The sequence below is a fragment of the Hylobates moloch genome, unplaced genomic scaffold (genome assembly GCF_009828535.3).
Source record: "Hylobates moloch isolate HMO894 unplaced genomic scaffold, HMol_V3 SCAFFOLD_15, whole genome shotgun sequence".
Taxonomy (NCBI): Eukaryota; Metazoa; Chordata; class Mammalia; order Primates; family Hylobatidae; genus Hylobates; species Hylobates moloch.
This window is the reverse complement of record NW_026652290.1, coordinates 8,933,915-8,959,215: the sequence shown is the minus strand read 5'-3', so window position 1 is coordinate 8,959,215 and position 25,301 is coordinate 8,933,915. Positions and strand designations below refer to the sequence as shown.

At 45.7% G+C, this 25,301-nt stretch overlaps 1 protein-coding gene across 6 annotated transcripts in view; it reads left to right on the top strand.

The window, feature by feature from the left end:
- SLC4A5 (solute carrier family 4 member 5) overlaps window positions 1–25,301 on the top strand; it is a 128,548-nt gene that overhangs the window by 52,706 nt on the left and 50,541 nt on the right. For all 6 annotated transcript variants that reach the window (XM_058429091.1, XM_032178299.2, XM_058429093.1 and 3 more), the window contains one exon: window positions 5,419–5,548. In XM_058429091.1, the coding sequence (XP_058285074.1) occupies window positions 5,419–5,548 (130 nt within the window). The remainder of the gene's footprint in view (window positions 1–5,418; window positions 5,549–25,301) is intronic.

The window sequence follows — 25,301 nt, the reverse complement described above, 5'->3', positions numbered from 1 at the left end:
CACCACTCAGTGACCTCTAATCAACCTTGGCACATTCTAAGTACTCAGTAAGCACTTGTTAAACCAAACCCAGCAGATTAGGAGTTTCTCAGAAGAGCAAAATAATTTCCCAGTGGAGTTTACCTCACACTCTGAAGTGACCAGCTTCCACTGTCCGTGGGCTCTCAGAAAACACCTGCTGAGCGGTGACACTTGGCACTTTGCCTGAGAGGTGGAGGAACAGGAAGAGTATCAGGAGTTTGGGTTTAAAGTTGGGGAGGAAAGAAACCAGCTACATAGCACATTATCAAAGCATTGCTTGGTCAGTGTGAGACCCCACAGCAAACGCTCCCCTCCAGCAACCCCACTCCACCCTTGGGGCTGTGTGGTGGAGAGGAAGGGCCCTGCTAGGTTTCTCTCCAGCCAGCTCACCTGCCACCAAGGCTCCTAAGGAGGCCCCGGGGAATCTCACAGCAAATCCTACCCCTGCCTTTATAAAGGGGCCTGCAGACAGGAGCCTGGGCTCTCCTAGAGACCCCAGGCACATGGGAAACACTCATGGGGAAGGGGGTAAAGGGGCAGTTTTCCCAGTCCTCTCACAGATCCTCAGCTGCCACCATCCCTGCTGCTGTGGAGACCCGGCTTCCTGCCTGAGGTTCTTCTGCAGCCACTGAGCCTTTCTCTCTCCAGTGCACCTGAGATTTCTCTCTCACTCTCTCACTTCTCTCTCTCTCTCTCTCGCTCACTTCTCTCTCTCTGTCTTACTCACTTCTCTGTCTCTCTCTCTGTCTCTCTGTCTCTCTCTCAGATCTTTAATTAACTCAGTGTAGCCTTTCTCTCTCAGTTTTGCATAATCTTTCTCACACTTACACTTAGCACATCTATATTCTCTCTACACATAGCCTCTCTCCACCTCCCCAGTCCTTCACACATTCCTTTTCTCTCTCTCTTTTTCTCCCCCCAAACCCCCCTTCTTCTCTCCCCACACCTCCCCTGGTGCTTAACTGGAAACAAAAGTGAGTTTGTTGTGTGAAGAAGAGGACCTGTGGAAGTAGCAGCCAGGGAGGCAGCAGCGGAAGCAGGCTGGGGCCAGAGGCAGCATCGACAGCCAGGGACCCCAGCGCTCAGCTGTTCCAGGGAGCAGGTAATGCACCAGGCAGGACTGGTTTGCATCCTGCTCTCTGCCTGTCTCCTCTCTCCAGGACCCATCCATTTATTTGCCTTCTTGTCTGGCCCTGAAGGGGAAAGGGGATTCCAGACTTATGGAATGGCAGGCACAGGGGCCCAAGGAGTGGCATGCCCCCCTCTTCAGAGATGTGGTCTGCTGTGGCTGGGGTCGGCGTGGCTGGGTGAGGGACATGCTAGAACCTAGAAAGGCAGGTTAGGGCTAGATTATGAGGGATGGTTTGAGCCATGTCACTGACCCCTAGGCTTTAGGCAATAGAGAGACATTGAAAGTTTTTCAACTGGTGAATAACATAATCAAATCTACATTTTATTTTATTTTATATTTTATTTTCTTTTTCATGCCATCCTCCACGGTACATCAAATCTACATTTTAAAAGAGTAGTTACTGATTTCTGATCCCAGGGAGAATTGGTGTGGCCCCTCAGAATCAAGCAGTCACAGTTTTCTCAATTTGAAGAAAAAATAAGGTTATTTTCTCAATTGTTGGTTTTTTGTCTATAAAATTTATTTAAACATTTGGTGTCTGCTGGCAAGTGCCAGCAATCAATAAGACAATGGAAAGGATGTAAGTTAAAAGTAATAGGCTGGGTCCAGTGGCTCATACCTTTAATCCTGGCACTTTAGGAGGCTGAAGCAGGTGGATTTCTTGAGCTCAGGAGTTCGAAACCAGCCAGGGAAACATGGTGAAACCTCGTCTCTACAGAAAATACAAAAATTAGCCAGGCACGGTGACATGAGCTAGTACTCCCAGCTACTCTGGAGGCTGAAGTGGGAGGATCACTTGAACTCAGGTGGTGGAGGTTGCAGTGAGCCAAGATTCTGCCACTGCACTCCAGCCTAAGCAAAAGAGTGAGACTCTGTCTCAAAAAAAAAAGTAATAGAAAAATTCATAAATTTAAAATTCGTTTAAATACATGAGTCCATTGAGTTCTGTAGATAATAGTGTGTTCTGCTAGTAAAATGATTTCTAACTCATATGTATAGTGTTTTATGGTGCTATTCAAAGAGAACCATGACTCCCAGGAGCCCATTGTGTGAACATGTTTGAAATGTTTTAAAAGCACACTCTACTGCTACATAGGGAATGGGATTAAATGGGACAACCAGAGGCAATGGCAACAGTAGGTGGCTATGGTAGTGATAGGAGCAGATAACGAGAGCCAGAACCAAGATGGTGGCAATGGGTGGGGAAAAAAGGAGAGAGCCAAAAAATGTTTATGAAGCAAATGAAAGATGTTAGTATCCAGTTGGACATGGATTATGAAAAAGAAGGAGCTTCAGGAATGAGTCCAGCATTGTCTAGATGGGTAGGTGGCTAGAGGTGCTATGAATCAAAACAGAGGAGAGCAGGGCTGGGTTGATGGAAGAAGGGATGCAGAGCTGTTTTGAATATGTTGAGGGTGACTTGAGAAGGCTGCTGAGCTCCCAGAAGGAGCAGTCCAGTTGTCGGTTGGAATGTTTAATACACATGGGTGTATTGCCTGGACACAAGGGTGACCTCATTTCATTTATAAAATGACACCACAAATAACATGAGCTAGCCCAGAAGGAGTGTGGAGAGAGAAGAGAGAACAAGATGAAGCAGAATCCTGGCAAAGATCAAGATTTAAGTGTTAGCCAGGCAAGAGGAACTAGGGAAAGATATTGAGAGAGAATCTTCAAAGAGGGAAAATATCAAGAAACTGCCATGTTATAAGAGCCATAAGTCACATTTCAGTTCAGAGGGGCAATCATCACCTCTGAAGTTCCAGAGAGATAAGCCAGACCATAGCTTCTCAGTGCTGTTGGTTTGATTGATTTTATTAGCTTATTGGTTTGACAATTAAAATAACAAGAGGGATCTGAGGGCAGGGGTTGTAAATTTGGGTGCATGGCAATAAATGAGATTAACGGGACACCAGTTTACCTAAGAAGGCACCATCATCAACTCTCATAGATTGCCAAGCAGGAACATGGGCAGAGTGATCAGAACGTCTGACTTTTCAAGAAAAGTCAGAGATCTGGATTTCTATGTGAAATCTTACAATTCTTTATCTTAGCAATACTTTCAAAAAATTTCATACTCTGCGAGGCCTGCATTAAACACACCTTTGAACTGTCAGTTTGAAACCTCTGCCTTTGTCAATGTCCTTAGCATGGTGGGGGCTGAGCCAGTGGCAGCAGGCCGGGAAGTGATTGGGCAAGGAGGAGATGGAGACCATGAGCACAGACCACTACTTTAGGAAGTATGGGTAAAAGAAAGAAGAAGGCAAGCAGGAGAGCTAAGGAGACAGGCAGGGTCAGGGAGGGTGTCTTGGGTAGGAAGAGCTGTTTCTAGGCTGAGAGAAAGAGAGTGGAGAGAGGGAAGTTGAAGATCCAGGTAAAGAAAGACTAGCTGATGAAATAAGGATCTGAAGGAGTTGAGGGGATGGAAGAAAGGATGTTGATGGATTTCGTGCCTGGAGGCCTTTATTCTCTTGGTGAAGTGGGGTAGGAGTTGAATCAAGAAGCTTTAAGAGAGGAGCAAAGGTTAGGGACAGCCTCGAGGGACACAGGAAGGGCGCTGACAAGGATGCACGGAAGGTTGCTGCACTTGAGACTTGCTGAGGGGAAACCCTTACAGTGGGGCTCATGGGCCTGTGTGTGGGTGTTGGTGGTGAGGGGCTAAGCAGCTGTTACCTTCCAAGCCCTGTGTCAGGCATTTCATTCTCTTACCTGTTGTATTCCTCCCAGCAGTCCTGCTCACTCAACTGAGTTCACTTATGAATAAGTGGCAGCCCCGAGACTCACACCCTTGTCTAGCTGGATTGGGATTCTATTTGATTCCACCACACTACCACTACATGCTGCCATCCCCACCCCAGCCACCCCCAGCCCAAGCCCTTAGACACACCTGCAGAGGAGACTGGGCCAGTGAATTTTTGTTTGGGCATTGCCTGGCTGGTTTGATTGGGAAGTCAAGGGGAAAGAATGGAGGATGTGATGAAGAAAAGAGTAGAGGTCCATGAAGAAATAAGTGAGGACAGAAGGGAATGATGAACTGAGGGAACAGGCTGGAGGAAGGGAAGACCTGATGAGGCCTAGGAGACAGTGAACGAGAGATTGCATCAGGGCAGGGCAGTGGGGTTCCTGAAAATTTCAATGTGAGTGTGAAGATGAGGGGAAGGGAGGTGAGGTAAGGATGACTCCAGGGTGTCTAGCCTGTGCAGTGGGGTGGGCAGGGATGCCTTTAGTCATGGCATTGGTCACCACTTTGACATCATGCCATCTCTCTGTCCCTTGCTCACATGCTGAACCACACTCACCAGCACGTTTCCACCACAGGGTGTCTGGAACATGTAGAACTTCTTCCAGATCTGCAGAGTGGCTCGGTCCCATTTTTCAAGTCACAGCTCCAGTGTCCCCTCCTCAGAGAGTCCTTTTGTGACCATGCTATCTACTGTAGCTCCCCTGGTCATTTTGTTTATTTTAGACAACTTATCATTGAAATGGTCATTTATGGATTTGTTGACTTGTTTATTCTCTGTCTCTGTCACTAGAGCACATGCTCAAGAGAGCAAGGACACATAGGTCTTCTTCGTAGCTTTATTTGGCACATAGTAGGTATTCACTGGAGAGAGAGAGAGGAAGAAAAGGAAGGAAAGAAGGAAAAGAAAGAAAAAGAGAGAAGGAACACAGGTGAAGTGTGTTTGGGAGAGGAATGTTGAGTTTTGAGGTGCCTGGGAGACACCTAGGAAGTGACTTCCAATGGGCAGTTGGAAAGCAGGCTGGGGCCTCAGGAAATGGACTGCCATCTTGCCCAGGAAGAAAGTGGGCCCACATGATACAAGGGTGTGCAAGCTGTCCTTTTGCATGGCTGACTGCCTTTTCAAGACCAGTGTTGGGAGTTGGCTTGTTTGGGGCCCGGTGGGAAGAAGAACCCCTCAGGTGGTAAGCTGAAGTTGGGTCAGAGTGCTTCTCACTTCTCTCTTCAGTTCTGGTTCTTGCTGCTGCCCTGGCTTCAACCATTTCCTGTCATTCTTCATGGCCAGCTACAAGACCCTGGATCGGAATGCAGACTAAATCTTTTCATCTCTTTTATCTTAAAGAGTATCTCGCCCACCTCCGATTCATGGTTACAGGAGTCCAGCTTCACCCTGGAGCTGGACTTAGTTTTACAGAATTAGAAAATACTTTTCCCTTGTGCTTGCCTCCTACTCCATTTCTGTTGGCCTTGTGGTCCTCCCGCCTTCCATGGGACACTCAGCAGACCTGCTGCCCCTCTTTTGCAGGGTCCCCAGCTGCTGAGCAGCTCCAGGACATCCTGGGGGAGGAAGATGAGGCTCCCAACCCCACCCTCTTCACAGAGATGGACACTCTGCAGCATGACGGAGACCAGATGGAATGGAAGGAGTCAGCCAGGTAAGGCCGGGCCCCACGAGGGAGGTGGGCACTTCAGTCTCGCACAGCCTGGGCTTGCCTGACCCTCCTGGTGGGAAGTGGCATCTTGTACCTTGAGAGCTTCCTGGTCCACAAAGACCCTCCCACCTGCCTTCCTTGGTGTCCAGAACTAAGGAGCAAACAGAACCTTATGACTTCTTCTTCATCCTCAAAGAAGTTAAAGTTCAAGTGGGAAGATAGAACAGTCACCCATGAAACTCTGAGAGTAATACAAGGGCATATACCATTGTCCCTCCATATCCATAGGGCACTAGTTCCAGGACCCCCTGCTGATGCCAAAATCCACATATATTCAAGTCTCCCAGTTGGCCCTGTGGAACTACCTATATGAGACATTGGCCCATATATGCAGGTTTTGCATCCCATGAATACTGTATTTTTGACCCCATTTGGTTGAAGAAAACCTGTGTATAAGTGGGCCCATGCAGTTCAAAATCCATGTTGTTCAGGGGTCAACTGCATTCTTGTTGTTGTTGTTTTTCCAGAGACAGGGTCTCATTATGTCGCCCAGGCTTCAGTGCAGTAGGGTAATCATAGCTTACTGCATGCAGGCTCAAACTCCTGGGCTCAAGCGATCCTCCTGCTTCAGCCTCCCAAGTAGCTGGTACTTCAGGCACATGCCACTGCATCCAGCTAATTATTTTTATTTTTTGTAGCGATAAGGTCTCACTGTTTTACCCAGGATGTTCTTTAATATAAAATGGTTCAAGGTAAATGCTGTAAAAGGGAAAGTAACAAGCAGGCTGGGGTAGACAGTGAGGGCTTCCTGGAGGAAGGAGAAGGTGTGCCAGGCACATCAAGTCTGAATGGTGAGAAAAATCCAGATGGAGAGGGCTATCTGGCAGAGTTTGGGGCTGCAGAGTTGGAGCCATGGAGAAAAGCATGGGGAGCAGAGAGCACTCCATATATAGGGAGAGCAGAAGCTGGAGAGGAGCTGCACGGAGAAGTCACAGGAGCCAAGGGAGGAGCAGGGTAAGAGTGGTTGGCACTGCTCATATCCCCAGTGCCTGGGACAAAGGGGTCTTGGGACTTAACTGGACTGTTCAGCAGTGCCCAATGCTCCCAAGAGCCCAAGGGGAAGGAAGGCTATGGTAAGAGGCAGCAGGAGGGACCTTCGGACAGGAAGACAGACTGCCAATGTTTTTCCACCTTCTTTACATGATGCCACTCTGCCCCCAGGAGAAGAATTTAATTCTATTTAAATCAACTTTATTAAATTAATATTTAATTTCTTTTATTAGAAATAAGGAATAAGGGCTAGGCACAGTGGCTCATGCCTGTAATGCCAACACTTTGAGAGGCCAAGACAGGCAGATTGCTTGAGCCCAGGAGTTCAAGACCAGCCTGAACAACATAGGAAGACCTCATCTCTACAAAAAAATAATAAAAATAGAAAATTAGCTAGGCGTGGTGGCACACACCTGTAGTCTCAGCTACTTGAAAAGATGAGATGGGAGATCACCTGAGCCAGGGGAAGTTGAGGCTGCAGTGAGTCATGATTGTGCCATTGCACTCCAACCTGGGAAACAGAGTGAGACTCTGTTTCAAAAAAAAAAAAAAAAAGGAATAAGATTTGTCAGGTTGAGTGTAGCTGTAGAGTACCACAAACCATTGTAATATCTAAAATATTTTCACTCCTCCAAGAACCATTTTTTGCCCCCTTGGGGGCAATTATGCCCAAGTTGAGAATGCATAGACTCAACTGTGCCCAGGTCTGTCTCTGCATGGGGGCCACCGTGACACCCAGAGCCTGACAGCTGCCCCCAACCACAGCCTGGGCTCTTCCCTCTCTCATCTCCCTCACTAGCCTGGGTAGTTGCTGTGCAGAGCCAGAAGGCACAGGTTTGAACACCCCCAGGTTTTCCCCACTCCACATACCATGTATCTGGAAGAAAGGCCACTGGGTGGACTAGCAAATAAATCCCTGCGGGCCTCAGAGAGGAACAAATCTCCAGCTCCACATCTGGGCCCAGTCCCTGTGTGGAAGCCATTGAATCTCTTCCTATGATCCCATTCTTTGAACACTTACTGTGCTGATCGATTTACAGGCTTGTCTCCTGCAAGTTGCACAGTGACCCTGGGTGAGTGGAACTTTCATTATCCCTGTTTTATAGATAGGAAACTGAGGTGAAGGGGAGCAAGTAGCTCACCAGGTGTCAGAGCATGTAGGTGGCTGAATATGGATTCCAGTCCAGGCCTGTCTGACTCTCCACTTGAGGGGTAATGGACTTTGTCTTCCCTTCCTCATTTTCTCAGCCCTTTCTCTTTCTGTCTCTAACTTCCAGTGACTGTTTTGACTTCCAGGGAAGGACATAGGTCTGGAAGCAATTCTGTTGGGGTCAGAGATACATAGGGAGAGCTGCAGAGCCCAGGATGCCTATCCAAGATTGACAGGGAAGGGGGACATTTCAAATGACCAGGACCTACCCTGGGCTATTATGTCTTAACACCTCTGAGGGTCCAGGGCGTGAAGCCACTGCCTGCCCTGAACGAGGGCCTCTCCTGCCCAAAGTGAGCAAATAGAGAGGAGGAAATCTGGGCAGGGCCTTCTCAGAGGCCCAGGAAGGAGAAGGCGCCTTCTCCACACCCTGGACAGGGTCTGCATCCAGAAGCCCTAGCCATGGTTGCCAGGACCGGACCCTCCACGAGGGCCTGTCACACACACCCGTGGAGCCCTTGCCAAGAGGGCCTTATGGCCCCCAGAGACCTGACTATCACCAAAGGCAAATCACACTGTCTCTATTCTCTCAGAGTGTGGAGTCACAAAGCCCTCTGCACTCTAGACCCAGTGAAGGAACCAAGAAACTGTAGATGAAGATGTTTCTAGAAGGGGGCTTCTCCTAAAACATAAAGGGGTCTGGCAGTTACCATCTGCAAAGTGGTAGGTTTCCCTGCAAAGCAGGCTTTCTGAAGATGGCATCTGAGAAGGCCCTGGAAGAAAGGCCATCAGGACCTCAGGATAACCTGGCTCCAACCAGCAGTGAAAAGAAAGCGATGACTAGAAGTTAAAGTGATCGAACCCAATTCTAGGCAGATCCCAAAGAGGAGTAGCTTGAAGGCCAGCTTGGGGACAGGAAAATGTGGGAGGAGAGTAGCTTTCTCAACTTCTGCTCCACCCTTTTCTACTCTCTACAGCTAACCCCATCTGGTTTCCAGATAACTGTCCAAGGTATGACCAGCAAGCCCCTAGTGAAGTCAGAAGAAGGGTTTGACCATAGGCCAAGAAGCCCACCATGGGCCTGAACAGTTTTGCTGGGCTCTCCTCCAGGCAAACTACAACGTTAGAGGTGCTCGGGTCAGAGCTGTTTGAGGCCTGTCACCCCCACAAAAAAATAGCAGTTTCTTCAGTTGACAGGCCAGTGGAACCACTCAGGGAAGCTAGAGATCTCAGATGTTTCGAGAATCTAAGAATCAGCAAATCATAATGGGTTCTGGGCCTTCTTAGAGTAACAGGAGAAAATGATGGGGCGTAGGGGACAGCCCCTCACACAGACACTCAGGCTCCAAGAGGGTTATGGTCCACAATACCCATGTCAAAGAGAATCATCGGGGAGGGGACCCTTTAATAAAAGTATTTAATTTGCTGCAGGGAGTGTTTGCTTTATTGAGTTAGGAGATTAACAGAGTGAAAATCTCAAATCCGCAAGGAATTTTCCCTGGCGGTGCTTTGTCAGGAGTTATTAGTTTGGGGGATGTTTCAGGCCCTTGGAGGAGTCACTCCTGAAGGGATTTAAATGGTTTTTTGAGCTCTGCTGAGCCTTGTGCCATGCACATAATGGGGACTGTGTGTGCAGCGTCATTTCTAATGTGATCAATGCTGGTAGGTCAGGCTGTTAATAAGATAGATTTTTATTAACTCTGTCTCTAGCATTCCCATGAGGGAAATGCAGCTGGCTGTTTGCTGATAATGACCTTGCCTGAAGGGAAGGCTGGATCAGATTGGGTGGGGGCGACCACCTGACTGTGAGCAAACTATTTACCCAGAATTCCATCCTCTCTCATGCCCACCTCTGCCTGACTGCAAGTGGAGGGCTGGGAAGGAGAATGACCTGGGTTGGAACCCACCCAAGTGTGGAGGGCTCTTTGGGGTTACTCAGAAATAACCAGAACTTAGCGCCTCCCAAGAGCTGTGAAAGCAAATTCCAAATCCAAGCTGCTTCTGGTCTCAACTCAGAGCAGACCACAAACACGAACTTGCCAGAAGATTCTTATGAGACACATGCTCTGAGAACATTCTTGCAGTGACCGGGAAGGGCAGGAGAAGTCGGTCAGTTGTTGGGTCAAACCAGATCAGTATGTTTTCAAAAGCCCTGAATGGTTCTATGCACATAGGCAGGGATGCTCTCACTCCATGCAGGATGGAGAAAGCTGAACTTTCTGTGTCAACCCTGAAATCACCCTCATTAAGATCCTGTATAGTCCAGGCACAGTGGCTCATGCCTGTAATCCCAGCACTTTGGGAGGCTGAAGCAGGTGGATCACCTGAGGTCAGGAGTTCAAGACCAGCCTGGCCAGTATGGTGAAACCCCATCTCTACTAAAAATACAAAAAAAATTAGCCAGGCATGGTGGTGGGCGCCTGTAATCCCAGCTACTCAGGAGGCTGAGGCAGGAGAATTGCTTGAACCTGGGAGGCGGAGGTTGCAGGGAGCCAAGATCGTGCCATTGCACTCCAGCCTGGGCAACAAGAGTGAAACTCTGTCTCAAAAAAAAAAAGAAATCCTGTATAATGCCCTCTTAACATCATTTCCCATCTTAGTGTAGGGCAGTAGGCTCCCTAGCCCTCTGGTCTCACCACCCATCTGGAATCAACCTTCCAGTGGAGCCAGAGCTGCCCACTCAATTTAAAGGTGAGTAGGATGCTGAGCTCCCAGTGCAGAAATCAACAAACTTGGTTCATTCATTCAATTAATATTTATTATCTGCAAGCCCTGAGCCTGCTAGAGATATAAAAATGGAACATCGCAGACGCTGTCCCTGCTCTCTTGATCTCTCAGTCTAATTGGACACAGAGGCAAGTAAGGGGCATTTCGTAATGGGGTCACTGTGAAAGCAGAGCATAGGGGCATCTAATCCAGGCAGGAGGGGTCCAGGAAGGCTTCTAGGAGGAAGAGATGTTCACATTGAGACCTGAAGGGTGGGTCAGAGTTAGCCAGGAGAGGGTAGGGAAGGGAGAAGAGGCCTCTGGAATAGGGCAAACAGACACATAGAGGAACAGGCACAGGTTCCCTGTGGCTGGACTGTAGAATAAGAGGCAGAGAATGGCTGATGATGCAGATTCTATGCCAGCCATGTTGTAGTGTTGGAACTTGGGAGCTTCAGAGGACCACTGAAGGGTTCTAGGTGGGAAAAGGACAGAATCATGCACATCCTTAAGAGAGATCATCTCACTTTAGTGTGGAGAATGGATAAAAGGGGGCAAGACTTGGCCAGTTAAGAAGCTGATCCAAGGGAGAGATGCTGGCAGTAGGGATAGAGAGAAGGGGTAGATTGAGACAAAATTTAAAAGGTAGAATTGACAGGACTTGATAACAGATGGCACATGGGGGCAGATAGTCAGGGAGACACCCAGAATTCCAACCTGAGCTAGTGAGTACCTCGTGGTAGCAGCTTAGAAAACACAAATGTAGTAGTAAAGTTTTATTACATTGGGTATTTTTAAATTTTGTTTTGGGGGTCAGTTGATAATGAGTTCCATTTTGGACATATTCTATTTGAGGAAACTCCAAGTGGAGATATCCAGAGGTCATCATGTGGCCACCGTGTCTGGAGTTCAGTAGAGAAGCATAAATTTGTGAGGCATCAGCATCTAGGTGGAAATCAAGCCCACAGAAAAGGATAAGGTTGCCCCTGAGGTCTGTGAAGTGAGAAGAGAGCCCAGAACAGAGTCCCCAGGAACTTCAGTATTTGCAGGATGGACAGAGGAAGAGGAACCCACAAAAGAGACTGAGAAGGGGCAACTAGGAGGTTAGGAGGGGAATGGAAGGAGGGCTTTGTCCTGGAAATCAAGGGCTGAGAGACATTCAAGATGAAGGGAGGGGATAACAAGTACTGCAAGAACTGAAGCGCATCCGCAGGATGGACCCGCTCCCGCAGGATGGACCCACTCCCACAGTCTGAGGAGGGGTAGGGCAGAAGCCAGAGGGCAGTAAGTTGAGAAGAGTTAAAAGTAAAAAGCTGGGTTCACTTGACAGTTCTTCCAAGATGCTTGTCCATGAAGGGCAGGAGTGAAGGAAGCCTCTTGAGGGGAACATGGGCCAAGGGAGATCCTTTTGTTTTTGAGGGTCAGCGAAGTCTGAGCATATTGTAGGCTTACAAGAAGGGTCCAGGGAAAAGAGAGTGATTTAAAGGGAAAAGAAGCGGAGGGAGGCTGCTGGATGGAGCAAGGCGGCCCTGGGCACAGGTGGAGGGGCTCCTAGCAGGGAGTTGAGGGAATTCCAGGCCGGTCTCTGGTTTGAGGAGACAGGTGGGGTGGAAAAGCGACTGTAGGAGCTGCGGATGGCTGGTATACATGAGCCAGGTAAGCAGCTGCAGGCTAGCAGCCATCGCTGTCTTGTTTTATTGCAGTGGAGTCACTCATGGAGATTTATGGTCAGATGAAGATTTTTAAGGTTGTTTGACTTCCACCTTCTGCTGATCTACTGTTCTGAACAATTATACTCTTTGTCATTATCAAGCTGCTTTTATGTCCAGTATCTAACTTGGTCCTTCCCTCTCTCTACGCTAGTCCAACACTGATACTTGAGGCTTATGTTGGTGAAGTAGGAAAAAGGGATTTTTATATGAATCAGAACCTGGATAAAGCCCCAGGTAAAAGGTTCCCTGAAGTCTCAGAGGCCCTGGGTTCCATCCAGTGCTCTCACAGCTGGCAGTGTAACACAAAATGAGGGCTATGCTAGGGGCTTTCATCCCTCAGGGACTTAGGATAACTTACAGTTATCCCACGGTGGAGCTGCAAAAGAGACCTTCAAAGTCCTGCAATCAGACAGGGGAAGCACAAGTCCACACCCATGGGGACAGCCAGGCAGTGACACAAGGCCAGGCAGTGACACAAGGCCATCACGCGGTTGAACCAGCTTCTTCTGCTTGTCCCTGCCTTTGGCCAATCCTCAGCTTCCATGTTCACATCCATCCTACTCAAGGGACCATCCCACAGCAATTCCAGATTCTTCATGGAGAATCTGATCTGTCCAACTTTGATTGCCCTATCACTGGGACCCAGATCAGAGGTATGAGGAGGTATGGGGAGGATTCGCTCTATCCTAGAGAGCACATCCCCATGGAAGACAGGCAGAGCAGACACCCCAAATATGTCTTTCATACATCTGTAGTAATGAAGATATACACTTAATGTAAGCAATCCTTTGTCCACGGTTCTGCCTGTAATACCAACCAGAACTTTCAGAATTCTTCAAGTTGCCTATGAGAGTATAGGTGGTGCAATTTTACAAACTCATCCTCCTCTTGAAGGACAGAGAGACCACACCCCATCTCTGTCCATGGAGATCTGCTGATGTAACTGCAGCACTACATCAATCCCTAGAGCAGTGGAAAGGTGGAAGCTCTAACTCCTGAGTCTAGGAGAGCTTTGGAGAGGCTGTTTTATCCACACCTGTCTTCTTTCATTCCAAAAATAGTTGAGGGGATATTGTGTTAGGTCCTGTGGGAGAATTAAAATGAGTAAAATATGAATCTGTTCTTAAAGTGCTTATGATCTAGTACAGGTATCAGCAAACATGTTCAGTTAATGGCCAGACAGAAAATATTTTAGGCTTTTTGTGCACAGATGATCTCTTCCCCCGCCCTTTTATTTCCCCTCCTTTCCTCCCTCCTCTTCTTCTCTTTTTCTCTCCTTCTCCTCTCCTTTCTGTCTTCTGCCTACTCTTTCTCCTTTACAATGCTTTAAATATATAAAAACCATGCTTAGCTGGCTGGCCATACAAAAACAGGCGGTGGGGTGCTTGGAGCCCATGAGACATGATATTTCATAGTTTTTTTTTTTATTATTATACTTTAGGTTTTAGGGTACATGTGCACAATGTGCAGGTTTGTTACATATGTATCCATGTGCCATGTTGATTTCCTGCACCCATTAACTCGTCATTTAGCATTAGGTATACCTCCTAATGCTGTCCCTCCACCCTCCCCCAACCCCACAACAGTCCCGGAGTGTGATGTTCCCCTTCCTGTGTCCATGAGTTCTCATTGTTCAATTCCCACCTATGAGTGAGAACATGCGGTGTTTGGTTTTTTGTCCTTGCGATAGTTTACTGAGAATGATGTTTTCCAGTTTCATCCATGTCCCTACAAAGGACACGAACTCATCATTTTTTATGGCTGCATAGTATTCCATGGTGTATATGTGCCACATTTTCTTAATCCAGTCTATCGTTGTTGGACATTTGGGTTGGTTCCAACTCTTTGCTATTGTGAATAGTGCCACAATAAACATACGTGTGCATGTGTCTTTATAGCAGCATGATTTATAGTCCTTTGGGTATATACCCAGTAATGGGATGGCTGGGTCAAATGGTATTTCTAGTTCTAGATCCCTGAGGAATCGCCACACTGACTTCCACAATGGTTGAATTAGTTTACAGTCCCACCAACAGTGTAAAAGTGTTCCTATTTCTCCACATCCTCTCTAGCACCTGTTGTTTCCTGATTTTTTAATGATGGCCATTCTAACTGGTGTGAGATGGTATCTCACTGTGGTTTTGATTTGCATTTCTCTGATGGCCAGTGATGATGAGCATTTCTTTATGTGTCTTTTGGCTGCATAAATGTCTTCTTTTGAGAAGTGTCTGTTCATGTCCTTTGCCCACTTTTTGATGGGGTTGTTTGTTTTTTTCTTGTAAATTTGTTTGAGTTCATTGTAGATTCTGGATATTAGCCCTTTGTCAGGTGAGTAGGTTGCAAAAATTTTCTCTCATTCTGTAGGTTGCCTGTTCACTCTGATGGTAGTTTCTTTTGCTGTGCAGAAGCTCTTTAGTTTAATTAGATCCCATTTGTCAATTTTGGCTTTTGTTGCCATTGCTTTTGGTGTTTTAGACATGAAGTCCTTGCCCACGCCTATGTCCTGAATGGTATTGCCTGGGTTTTCCTGTAGGATTTTAATGGTTTTAGGTCTAACATTTAAGTCTTTAATCCATCTTGAATTAATTTGACATGATATTTCAACCCCAATCTGGTATAAAGCAGGCATGTGCTCATACACACAGATAACTAAAACCCAGGGTGGTATGCGCAAAGTGGTGAGAACAGGCTCTAGAATCTAAAGACATGCCTTCAAACCCTGTCTTTTATAAGCTGCATGACCTTGGGCAGGCTCCTCATACTCTAAGGGTCTCAGTCTCCTCACCTGTACAATGAAATAGTCACAGACCTACCTCATGAGATAGATTTAAGAGTTAAATGAGATAATACCTGTTAAGTGCTTAGCATAGTGCCTGGCACATAGAAAGCCCTTAGTAAGCTTTAGCTGTTGTCATGATTAGGAAGTGTTATGTGATAAATGATAAAAAGTGTGATGGGAGTCAGAGGAAAGAGAGGTCTCCTCAACCTTGGCCCTTGGGAAGGCATTGTCTTGGAAGAGGTGGCTTTTGAACTTGGCACAGAATAGCAGAGGTGGAAGAGAGCACCTAGGTGAGGAGAGGGCCTCTCCTGAGAGGCAGTGAAGGGAGGTACCAGCAGACTCTGAGGGAGGCAGACAACTGCGTAGATGACAGTCCCATGGGGCAATTACAGGGACTTCCTGGATACACAGACAAGTGGCCCTCAGAGAGGTTTTGGCTCCAGAAGCCTCTCCCTGAAGGAGCCCGTTCAGAATTTTTCAGTAACTTTGTCTGATGGCATTCACTTAGCTGTGGGCTCCCCTTCAACCCTGAATGAGGACATGGTGTGCAGGAGGATGGACCCTTCACCAAATGCATGAGCTTGGGAGCAGAGGCCACCCCCATTCCATTCACCACAGCTCCCTGGAATGCCACACCTCTGCCCCATCACCACCAGCTGTGCCACTGCAGTTCATCACTGTCTGGGAAGGAGTGGTTCTCCTGTAATGCCCAAACTGTACTGCATCACCAAAGGCCCTCAGCGGAGGTTCCTAGGCCGCCAAAAGGAAAGACTTTCATTCAAAGGGAATCAGTCAGCCATGGGAGGAAGTGGGGTTCATTACAGAACAATCTAAGGCAGAAGGCCCTATCTATCTGATCCCAGTCCCAGACATATCTCATGTGTAGAGATGAAAGCTCATCCTGAGTCTATTAAACACTGGAATCACTTAACTAATGATTAACTCATTCTGATTCTATATTCAGCAATTTTTTGGTGATAATTTGGCTTACCCTGTATATCTGCCCATAAGGAGAGAATGCAAAGGCTAGAGGATAAGCATAACAAACCCCTATAATGATTGTAAATCTCACTGTAAATTAAATAAATTGGCCTTTGGGTTTATACATCAGCCTTTGTGATCTTGGTTAGCATTAGACAGTGTCACTGGACCTAATCATCTTTGGGACACTAAAAAGATAAAATTTCTGAGCCTGGACTGGGGTGGGTGCCCCAAGAGGCCTGTGAGGCCTTTCTGGTGCTTATCAGCCCCTTCTGGTAGCTTCTGAACTTCTCCATATGTGTGCTGACCCTTGACCCATGCCTGCCCACTCAGTCTTTTATACTTTATAATCTTTCAAATTTACTGCCAAGTTTGGTTTATTAACATATACATGGTATGCAAAGTCATAATCAGTTGTAGAAACAACTTGTTGTACTATCTCACATACATATTTTCATGCACATGATTTTATGTAGCATGAATTGGCCAAACAAATTGTAAGAATGGGCCAGAATTTGCGTAGGTGTTACTCCCATTTTTTTGAGATGGAGTCTTGCTCTGTTGCCCAGGCTAGAGTGCAGTGGCACCGTCTCAGCTCACTGCAACTTCTGCCTCCTGGGCTCAAGTGATTCTCCTGCCTCAGCCACCTTGGGCAGGCTCCTCATCCTCTAAGGGTCTCAGTCTCCTCACCTGTACAATGAGAATAGTCACAGACCTGCCTCGTGAGATAGATTTAAGGATTAGATGAGATAATACATGTTAAGTGCTTAGCATAGTGCTTGGCTGTGAGTAGCTGGGATTACAGGCATGCACAACCACGCCCGGCTAATCTTTGTTTTTTTAGTAGAGACAGGGTTTCGCCATGTTGGCCAGGCTGGTCTCAAAACTCCTGACCTCAAGGGATCTGCCTGCCTTGGCCTCCCAAAGTGCTGGGATTATAGGCGTGACCAACCAGGCCTGGCCTCAGGTGTTCCCCTTTTGAAAAATCTTCCTTCCACGATCATTTTTTAGTGCCTCTGTCAAAGACTGAATCAGGGGAGTATCTGATGATTCCTCAGACATCTCTAGGAAGATTCTTAACGGGCTTGTAAGTAAATTAATACTGGTCTTCAGTATCTGTTGGGAAATTCAGTATCCTGATATGACTCATATGAAGTTAAAAAGCTTTGCTGAATAATGAAGAAAAACTTACATTTCTTACTTTTAAGAAATGAATTTGTTGGAGTTACAAAATATATTACACACAGGCCTTAGGCAGAAAGCACAAACATGTCTTGATGCTTTGTAACTAATACACAGAGGTCAAGCTTTTGGGTAATGGGGCAGGGTGGGAGAGTTACAGAATAAAGTTGGTGAGGCCACATAGATAGAGTGACCACAGGGATATATACTTTACAAATTTTAGCTGAGTAAACTTCATGAAAGAAACAAATTCACACAAATATAATTCTTAAAACAAATGTTTAGAGGCAACATAGCCTTAGCATTAAAGGTTACATACATTGGGAGATTACATTTTTTAAATTAGCATGTCCTAAGGGGGATTTTGCAAACAAACTAACCAGGACACAATTTAATTATGATATTTAAAATAAGTATAGATAGAAGCTTCTCTTCAATCACAATGTTTATGTATATTCTCCAGATTTTACTCTTATCTAACCACACATAATGGGCAGCCTGTTGTTTTATCATCTCAAGGATCTGTGTCTTCCTTTTAAAAAATATTGATATCTGATTCTCAGTCCCTTGAGATCCTGATGTAATTAGTCTGAGATTCAGCCTGGGCTTTAGAATTTGTAAAAAGCCCCCAGATGATCCTAATGCAGCCATTGAAAACTGCTGATACTCTAGCCCAGCAGGATCAGTGGGAGTTACGAAGTTTCCATTTGAGGAGAGAACTAGAATTGAGGTCTCTTGGTTTTCAGCCCTTTCCAGATCCTCCTTGAAGGAGAACCTCCTCTTCTCCCATCTTGTGGTTTGAGCATTGGAAGCCTTGGCTGCACCTGGTAGCTAGTGCCATGATGCTTTCTCCTGCTCTTGTTATTAATTGAACAGCAATGTCCTCTAATTGTATCTCTGACCGAGTTACTAGGCACAGAAAAGACCTCAGTTCTGGCCCTGCTTTGTGTGACAGAGAGCTGCTTTCTGTGACAAGTGACATTTCAAGGTTCCTTTTAGCTCCATTCCAGTCAGGAGCGGGGCACCTGGTGCCCACCCTGGCATGAAGAGTTGGGAGTCTACACCCAGGCTTCGGCAAAATCCCTAAAAGTTAAAGCTTTGCTGGATAATGAAGGAGAACGTGGAGATTTTCTTTCCACTTGACCTGCTTCCCCAACTCTAATTCCCCACTTTTTGAAGCCAACCATGGTATACAGTTCACTTTGCAATGAGTTGTTTGGGATTACACATGAACCTTATTATCAGGCTTCCACAAGTTTTTAAACTTGGCTTTGACCAGAGGCTTTTTACAGAGGCCATTCCTTTATTCATTCTGGAGAATGTTTAAGGATTTTATTATGGAAAATTCAAATTTATACAAAAGTAGTATATAGCAGAATGAACCCCCACCTGCCCATCACCCAGCTTCAACAGTTAACAGCTAACTCATAGCAAATCTTGGTTTCTCTGTCCCCCACCTACTACCCCAGACACACAGACACACACGCTAGATCAGGTTGACACAAATCCCAGACACCACACCATTCCATCTGTAAATATTTCATTACGTCTCTAAAAGATAAGGCCTCTTTCTTTCTTTTTAGAGATAGGGTCTTTCTCTGTCACTTAAGCTTCATTGCAGTGGTGTGATCACAGCTCACTGCAGCCTCAAACTCCTGGACTTAATCCTCCTACCTCAGCCTCCTGAGTAGCTGGGACTACAGGCATATGACACCACACCTGGCTAATTATTTTATTTTTTGTATAATGGAGTCTTGCTTTGTTTCCTAGGCAGGTCTCAAGCAATCCTTCCACCTCAGCTTCCCAAAGCGTTGGGATTACAAATGTGAGCCACCATGCCCGGCTTCTGAGTATTTTTAAATATACTTAAACAAAATGGGTTTTAAGCTTTTTTTCTCAGTCATTTCCTCATAGCGAGATCTCACCCAAAGTGATCAGTGAGGTCTTGCTACCCTCAAGCAGGAGGGAGCAAGCATTTAATGCAGTTGATCTGGGCAGGAGACCATAAGGGGACACCAGAGAGGAAGCAATGGCACCTGTCTTCAAAAAGCTTAATGTATATTTGGCATTTGTTATATACCAAAACAATCATAAAACATGATTGGCTACAATTAATTATTAATTTAGGCAATGAGCCTGAATTAATTAATTATTTAGGCTCTGAGCCTAAGAAGTTAGAAACTTTACCTAGAATAGTCTGGAGCACAGAGTTGCCTGGATCCCACCCGTTTTTATTCTGATGTCAACTGGTCTAGGATATGACTGACACATGAAGATTTTAAAGGCATCTAGGGTATTCCTATATGCAACCAAGCTTAAGAATCACTGTCCTGCTGGGCGCGGTGGCTCACACTTGTAATCCCAGCACTTTGGGAGGCCGAGGCGGGCGGATCACGAGGTCAGGAGATCGAGACCACGGTGAAACCCCATCTCTACTAAAAATACAAAAAAAATTAGCCGGGCGTGGTGGCGGGCGCCTGTAGTCCCAGCTACTCGGAGAGGCTGAGGCAGGAGAATGGCGTGAACCCAGGAGGCGGAGCTTGCAGTGAGCCGAGATCGCGCCACTGCACTCCAGCCTGGGCGACAGAGCGAGACTCCGTCTCAAAAAAAAAAAAAAAAAAAAAAGAATCACTGTCCTAAAACAGTGGTTCCTAAAGTGCTTCAGGTTGAGAACCATCCTAGGGTGTTATAGGAGAAATAAGCAGAATAACTGGCAGAGGCTTTGTGGAGGAAGGGGCACTCTCGCTGGGCAGTGGAAAACAGAGGAAAGAGGACATTCTACGTGATCTCAGAGGTGATCTGCAGACCAGCAGCATGAGCACACCTGGGAGCTTATTAGAAATGTAGAATCTCTGACCTCATTTCAGACCTGCTGAATGAGGATATGCATTTTGACAAGATGTCCATGCACATTAGAGTTTGAGGCACACTGGTGTAGTAGAATATGTACTGTAAATAGACTTCAGTTATAAAATCGGAGAAACTAAAGCATAGCATGACTGTACTAGAAAGGAGACCCTTTCAGCTGGTGTTCTTGGAGCCATTCTAAGGGAAAGAGGCCATGTCCTGCTATATAATGAGAATCAGACCCATGTGAGCTACGTTTGCCTGCATTGGGACCCCATATAAGTTGAACTATCCCTAAGTCACACCATCCTATGTGCCTACAGAGCAGGGGCTCCTGAACCCACAGGGTGCAGTCAGATAACCTGGGAGTTTCCATGGCAGGGTCACCCTCCTGGTGGGGTAACCATCCAGGCATTGGTTTTTGTTTTGTTTTGTTTTGAGACGGAGTCTCGCTCTGTCATCCAGGTTGGAGTGCAATGGCATGATCTCTGCTCACTGCAAGCTCCGCCTCCCAGGTTCATGCCATTCTCCTGCCTCAGCCTCCTGAGTAGCTGGGACTACAGGCACCTGCCACCATGCCTGGCTAATTTTTTGTATTTTTAGTAGAGACATGTTAGCCACCATGTTAGCTAGGATGGTCTCGATCTCCTGACCTCGTGATCCACCTGCCTCGGCCTCCCAAAGTGCTGGGATTACAGGCATGAGCCACTGCGCCCAGCCCCAGGCATTGGTATTTTTATAAATCTCTCCAAGTTATTCTAATGGACAGCCAAGGTTGAAAACCACTGCTATGGATCTTTGGTCCTCCATGTTTCCTTTTCCATTCAAGGTGAAAGTGAGCTAAATTTCTAGGTGTAGCCATTGAAAACACAAAATTAAGTTCCAGGTAGCAGGCTTAATGGTTCAACATCTGGATTCCCAAAATAGTTATAGAGGGGACTAGAGAGGTGTACCTAGTTAAATGGTCTCATATTCTGGAATTTCTTAAATCAGATTTTCTGGATTCTGGTAGCAGAGTCTAGTTCTAGCATTGGCTTAAAACTGGAGACAAGTAATTTAGTGTTTCTGCAGGCTGTTCTCATGTGGGTTATCACCCTTGTCTGTGTGTCTATGGGGTTAATGTTTGGTGTATGCCTAACACAGTACAAATAGTTGAAGTCCTGAGAGGTGGAGAGGACTGCATGTCTTTGCTATCTGCTATCTGGAGTTAATAATGGATGTTTCATAGAGGAAGCATTGCTCTTATCACTCCTTCAGGTGGAGTTGCATTTGTATGGGCAGAAGACTGAAGAATGGGATGTCAGGGGAGAGAGCTGTCTGAGACTGTCTGGCCTAGGATGTTTATGAGACAGTGAAGAGAGCAACCCACTCAAGTGGCCCCGTGCACACTGGGCCACATCACACCTTTAGGTGGGTGGATAAGACCATGGAGTAGCAAAAGAGTCTTTGGGAGCAGGGTGACAGTTCAGTTTATCTTTTGTATTATTTTTGAGCAAAACAAAAACAAAAACAAAAACAATAAAAGGCAATCTGAATAGGAGGTCGATCCTCAGGAAGAAAAGTTGAGCATCCTCTCAACTAAAACATTTGGACTGGCCGGGCGCGGTGGCTCACGCCTATAATCCCCGCACTTTGAGAGGCGGAGGTGGGTGGACCACCTGAGGTCAGGAATTTGAGGCCAGCCTGAACAACATGATGAAACCCTGTCTCTACTCAAAAACAACAACAACAACAACAACAACAAAAACAAATAGCCGGGCCTGGTGGCAGGCACCTGTAATCCCAGCTACTCAGGAGGCTAAAACAGGAGATCACTTGAACCATGGAGGCAGAGGTTGCAGTGAGCCAAGGTTGCACCATTGCACTCCAGCCTGGGCGACGAGAGTGAAACTCCGTCTCAAAAAAAAAAAAAAAAAGGCCGGGCGCGGTGGCTCACGCTTGTAATCCCAGCACTTTGGGAGGCCGAGGCAGGCGGATCACGAGGTCAGGAGATCGAGACCACGGTGAAACCCCGTCTCTACTAAAAATACAAAAAGTTAGCCGGGCGTGGTGGCGGGCGCCTGTAGTCCCAGCTACTCGGAGAGGCTGAGGCAGGAGAATGGCGTGAACCCGGGAGGCGGAGCTTGCAGTGAGCCGAGATTGCGCCACTGCACTCCAGCCTGGGCGACAGAGCGAGACTCCGTCTCAAAAAAAAAAAAAAAAAAAAAATTTGAACTTATCCTTTGGTCTATTCCTTGTAAACTCTTATGTTAATATACCTTTTAGAAACATCTTACTTTCGATATCACAGAGCCTTGGATCTGCCATAATTTAAATGAAATTTCCCAAACAGATTTCTCCACGAAGAGGTCAGTTACAACTTGTCTGCCTGGTCTCTGGCTCCAGCCCCCATGTTTCAGGTCTTCACCTCCCAGTCCTTCTCTAATCAGATCTCCCCATCCTGTGTCCATCTGATTCCCCAGGATCCCACCAGGTGCCTGGTTAATTTGTCTCAAATAAATGTATGGAATGAAGGTGTTAAACGTTGATAATGCAAAATATACAGTTACATGAAGAGGAAATCTGATGAAGGAAAAGATGTTCAATCTCACTAGTAATCAGAAGAGTGCAAGTGTGAGACAATTTTTCAATTACCAAGTGAACAAAGGTGAAAAAGAATGAAAATACCGAAGTCCGGGAGACTTTAGGGAAATGTAAGATCTCATTGGTGGCAGTGGGCACTGACATAAGCTTTCTGGAAAACAGTTTGGTAATGCTTGTTATAAATGTAAAAATGTGCAGACATAGTAATTCCACTTCTGAGAGTTTATCCTAAAGAAATTATGGAGCAGGGACCAAGGATGTTCCAACCAGCCTTAATTAATAATAAAGAATAATTAGAAATAATCTGAATGTCCACCAACTGAGAACTGTTCCTATCAATTATGGTACGTTCAGACAGTGGAATACTAGAAAGACTTCAGAATGATGTTAATACTAATAGAGATGAAAGGATGTCCATTCGATACTATACCCTTAAGGTCCTTGTGGTGCCATTAATGTACAGTTAATGCAAACATGGGCATATGTGCATGCATGCACAGGGAGATCTAGAATGGCAGTTACCAAAATATCAACCATCAAGACATCAATATGATGTCTCCTGGTTGGAGGAGCTTTGAATGACTTTGCTTTCTTCTTTTTTTATTGTTGCTAAAATTACAAAAGTAATATTCTTTATTTTTAACTTAATAGCTAACGTTAACTGAGTGTATCTTGTGTGCTAGGCACTGCTCTAATTGCTATACATTATTATTATTACTGAAGAAATCAAAGATGATGAGAGATTAAGTAAGTTACTCGAGATTCTCAGCTAGTAAATGATGGAGCTGTTATTCAAAACCTGATAGTGTTGCCTCATAGACTGTGCTCTTTTTAAAAAAAAAAAAAATGTAGACGGACTGTCACTCTGTCACCCAGGCTGGAGTGCAGTGGTGCCATCTCGGCTCACTGCAACCTCTGCCTTCCAGGCTCAAGTGATCCTCCCACCTCAGCCTCCCAAGAAGCTGGGACCACAGCTGTGTGCCACCATGCCCAGCTAATTTTTTGGGTTTTTTTGGTAGAGTCAGGGTTTCACCATGTTGCCCAGGCCGGTCTCAAACTCCTGAGCCCAGGCGATCCACCCACCTGGGCCTCCCAAAGTGCTGGGATCACAGGTGTGAGCCACCTCACCCAGCCTAACCAGACTGCACTCTTGCTACACTAATTAGCCCCAATAGAGTGAAAGTCTTAAATCCCGCCCCAACAACAATCCTACTCCTCTGCTCAAAGTAATCATTGTTAACCATTTGACATGGATCCCTCCAAAACTTTTGCTTTCTCCAGACACATGTGCGGGCACACACAGGTGTGTTTTTCTTTTTTATAAAATGGGATGGTAGTGTCCATCCTGTCAGTATGTGAGTTCACCCTCATATTTTTTATTTATTTCTGGGGGATATTCCACAGCATGGACATACAGAATTGATGTAATCATGCTTCTACTGAAAACCTGGTGGTTTCCACTTCTTCGGCCTAACAGACAAAGCTTCATCGAGCGTCCTTGTATATATATTACAGGGTGTGGCAGTGTAATTATATTCCTGTGATCATTTCCTAGAAATGGAACCACTGGGTCAAAAAGCATGCACACTGAATGCTGAAAGAGGCTGCCCACACCAGGAAGGCTGTGTCATTATTACACCTGCAGCAGATGAGAGGCCGCCTCCCCATGTTTTCACTGACACAGAAAGTTGTCAATCTTTTTAACCTTTGCCAGTATAAGAAATGAAGAATGTTATTTCATTTGTAGTAATTTAAAAGTCCATGATTATTGGTAAAGTTGAGCATCTTTTCATATGTTTATTGGCCATCTTCATTTCTTCTCAGGATTCTTTACTTTCTATTGGATAATTTGAGTTAATTGGTTAATTTCTTATTAATTCAAAGGAGCATTGTTATATTATAAATATTAGTCTTTTGATGCTTTCTTAATGTTGCGGATATTTTTCTCAGTACATTACTTTTCTTTGAACTTGATTTATACGTTATTTTACTATATAGAAGTTTTCATTTATTTTAGTTTTGTGCAATCAAATCTGTCCATTTTTTTCCTTTATGGTTTTATACCTTGTTTAGGAAGTCTTTCTCCACAATATTCTCCAAGAATATAAGAATACTATCCTATATTCCCTTCTAGTACATTTGCATTTTTGCTTATAGATTTATTTTTATGTTTAGACTTTATGAAGAATTTAGTATTGTGTTTGGTGAAAAGTAGGGATTTAACTTTCTATTTTTAGGTTGGTTTTCTTTTAAACAACTCCTTCATCAAAATCCTAATTCCGTGACTGGGCATGGTGGCTCACGAGTGTAATTCTAGAACTTTGGGAGGCCAAGGTGGGCTGATCGCTTAAGCCCAGGAGTTCGAGACCAGCCTGGGCAACATGATGAAACCCCATCTCTACAAAAAATACAAAAATTAGCCAAGCATGATGGTGCATACATGTAGTCCCAGCTACTTGGGAGGCTGAGTTGGGAAGATCACCTGAGCCCAGGTGGTCGAGGCTGCAGTAAGCCGAAATCATGCCACTGCACTCCAGCCTGGGTGAGACTCTGTCTCAAAAAAAAAAAAAAAAAAACAACAAAAAACCTGAATTCCCATGGATATACAGGTCTGTTTCTGTACTGTTGTGCCATTGATCCCTTGTCTATATCTGGCCTGGAATCACACTGCTTTAATTACTGAAGCTTCTCCGCAAGTTTTTATATGTGCTAAGGCATGCCCCATCCCCATTTCTCTTCATTTTTGAACTTTCCCCAACCATTCTCA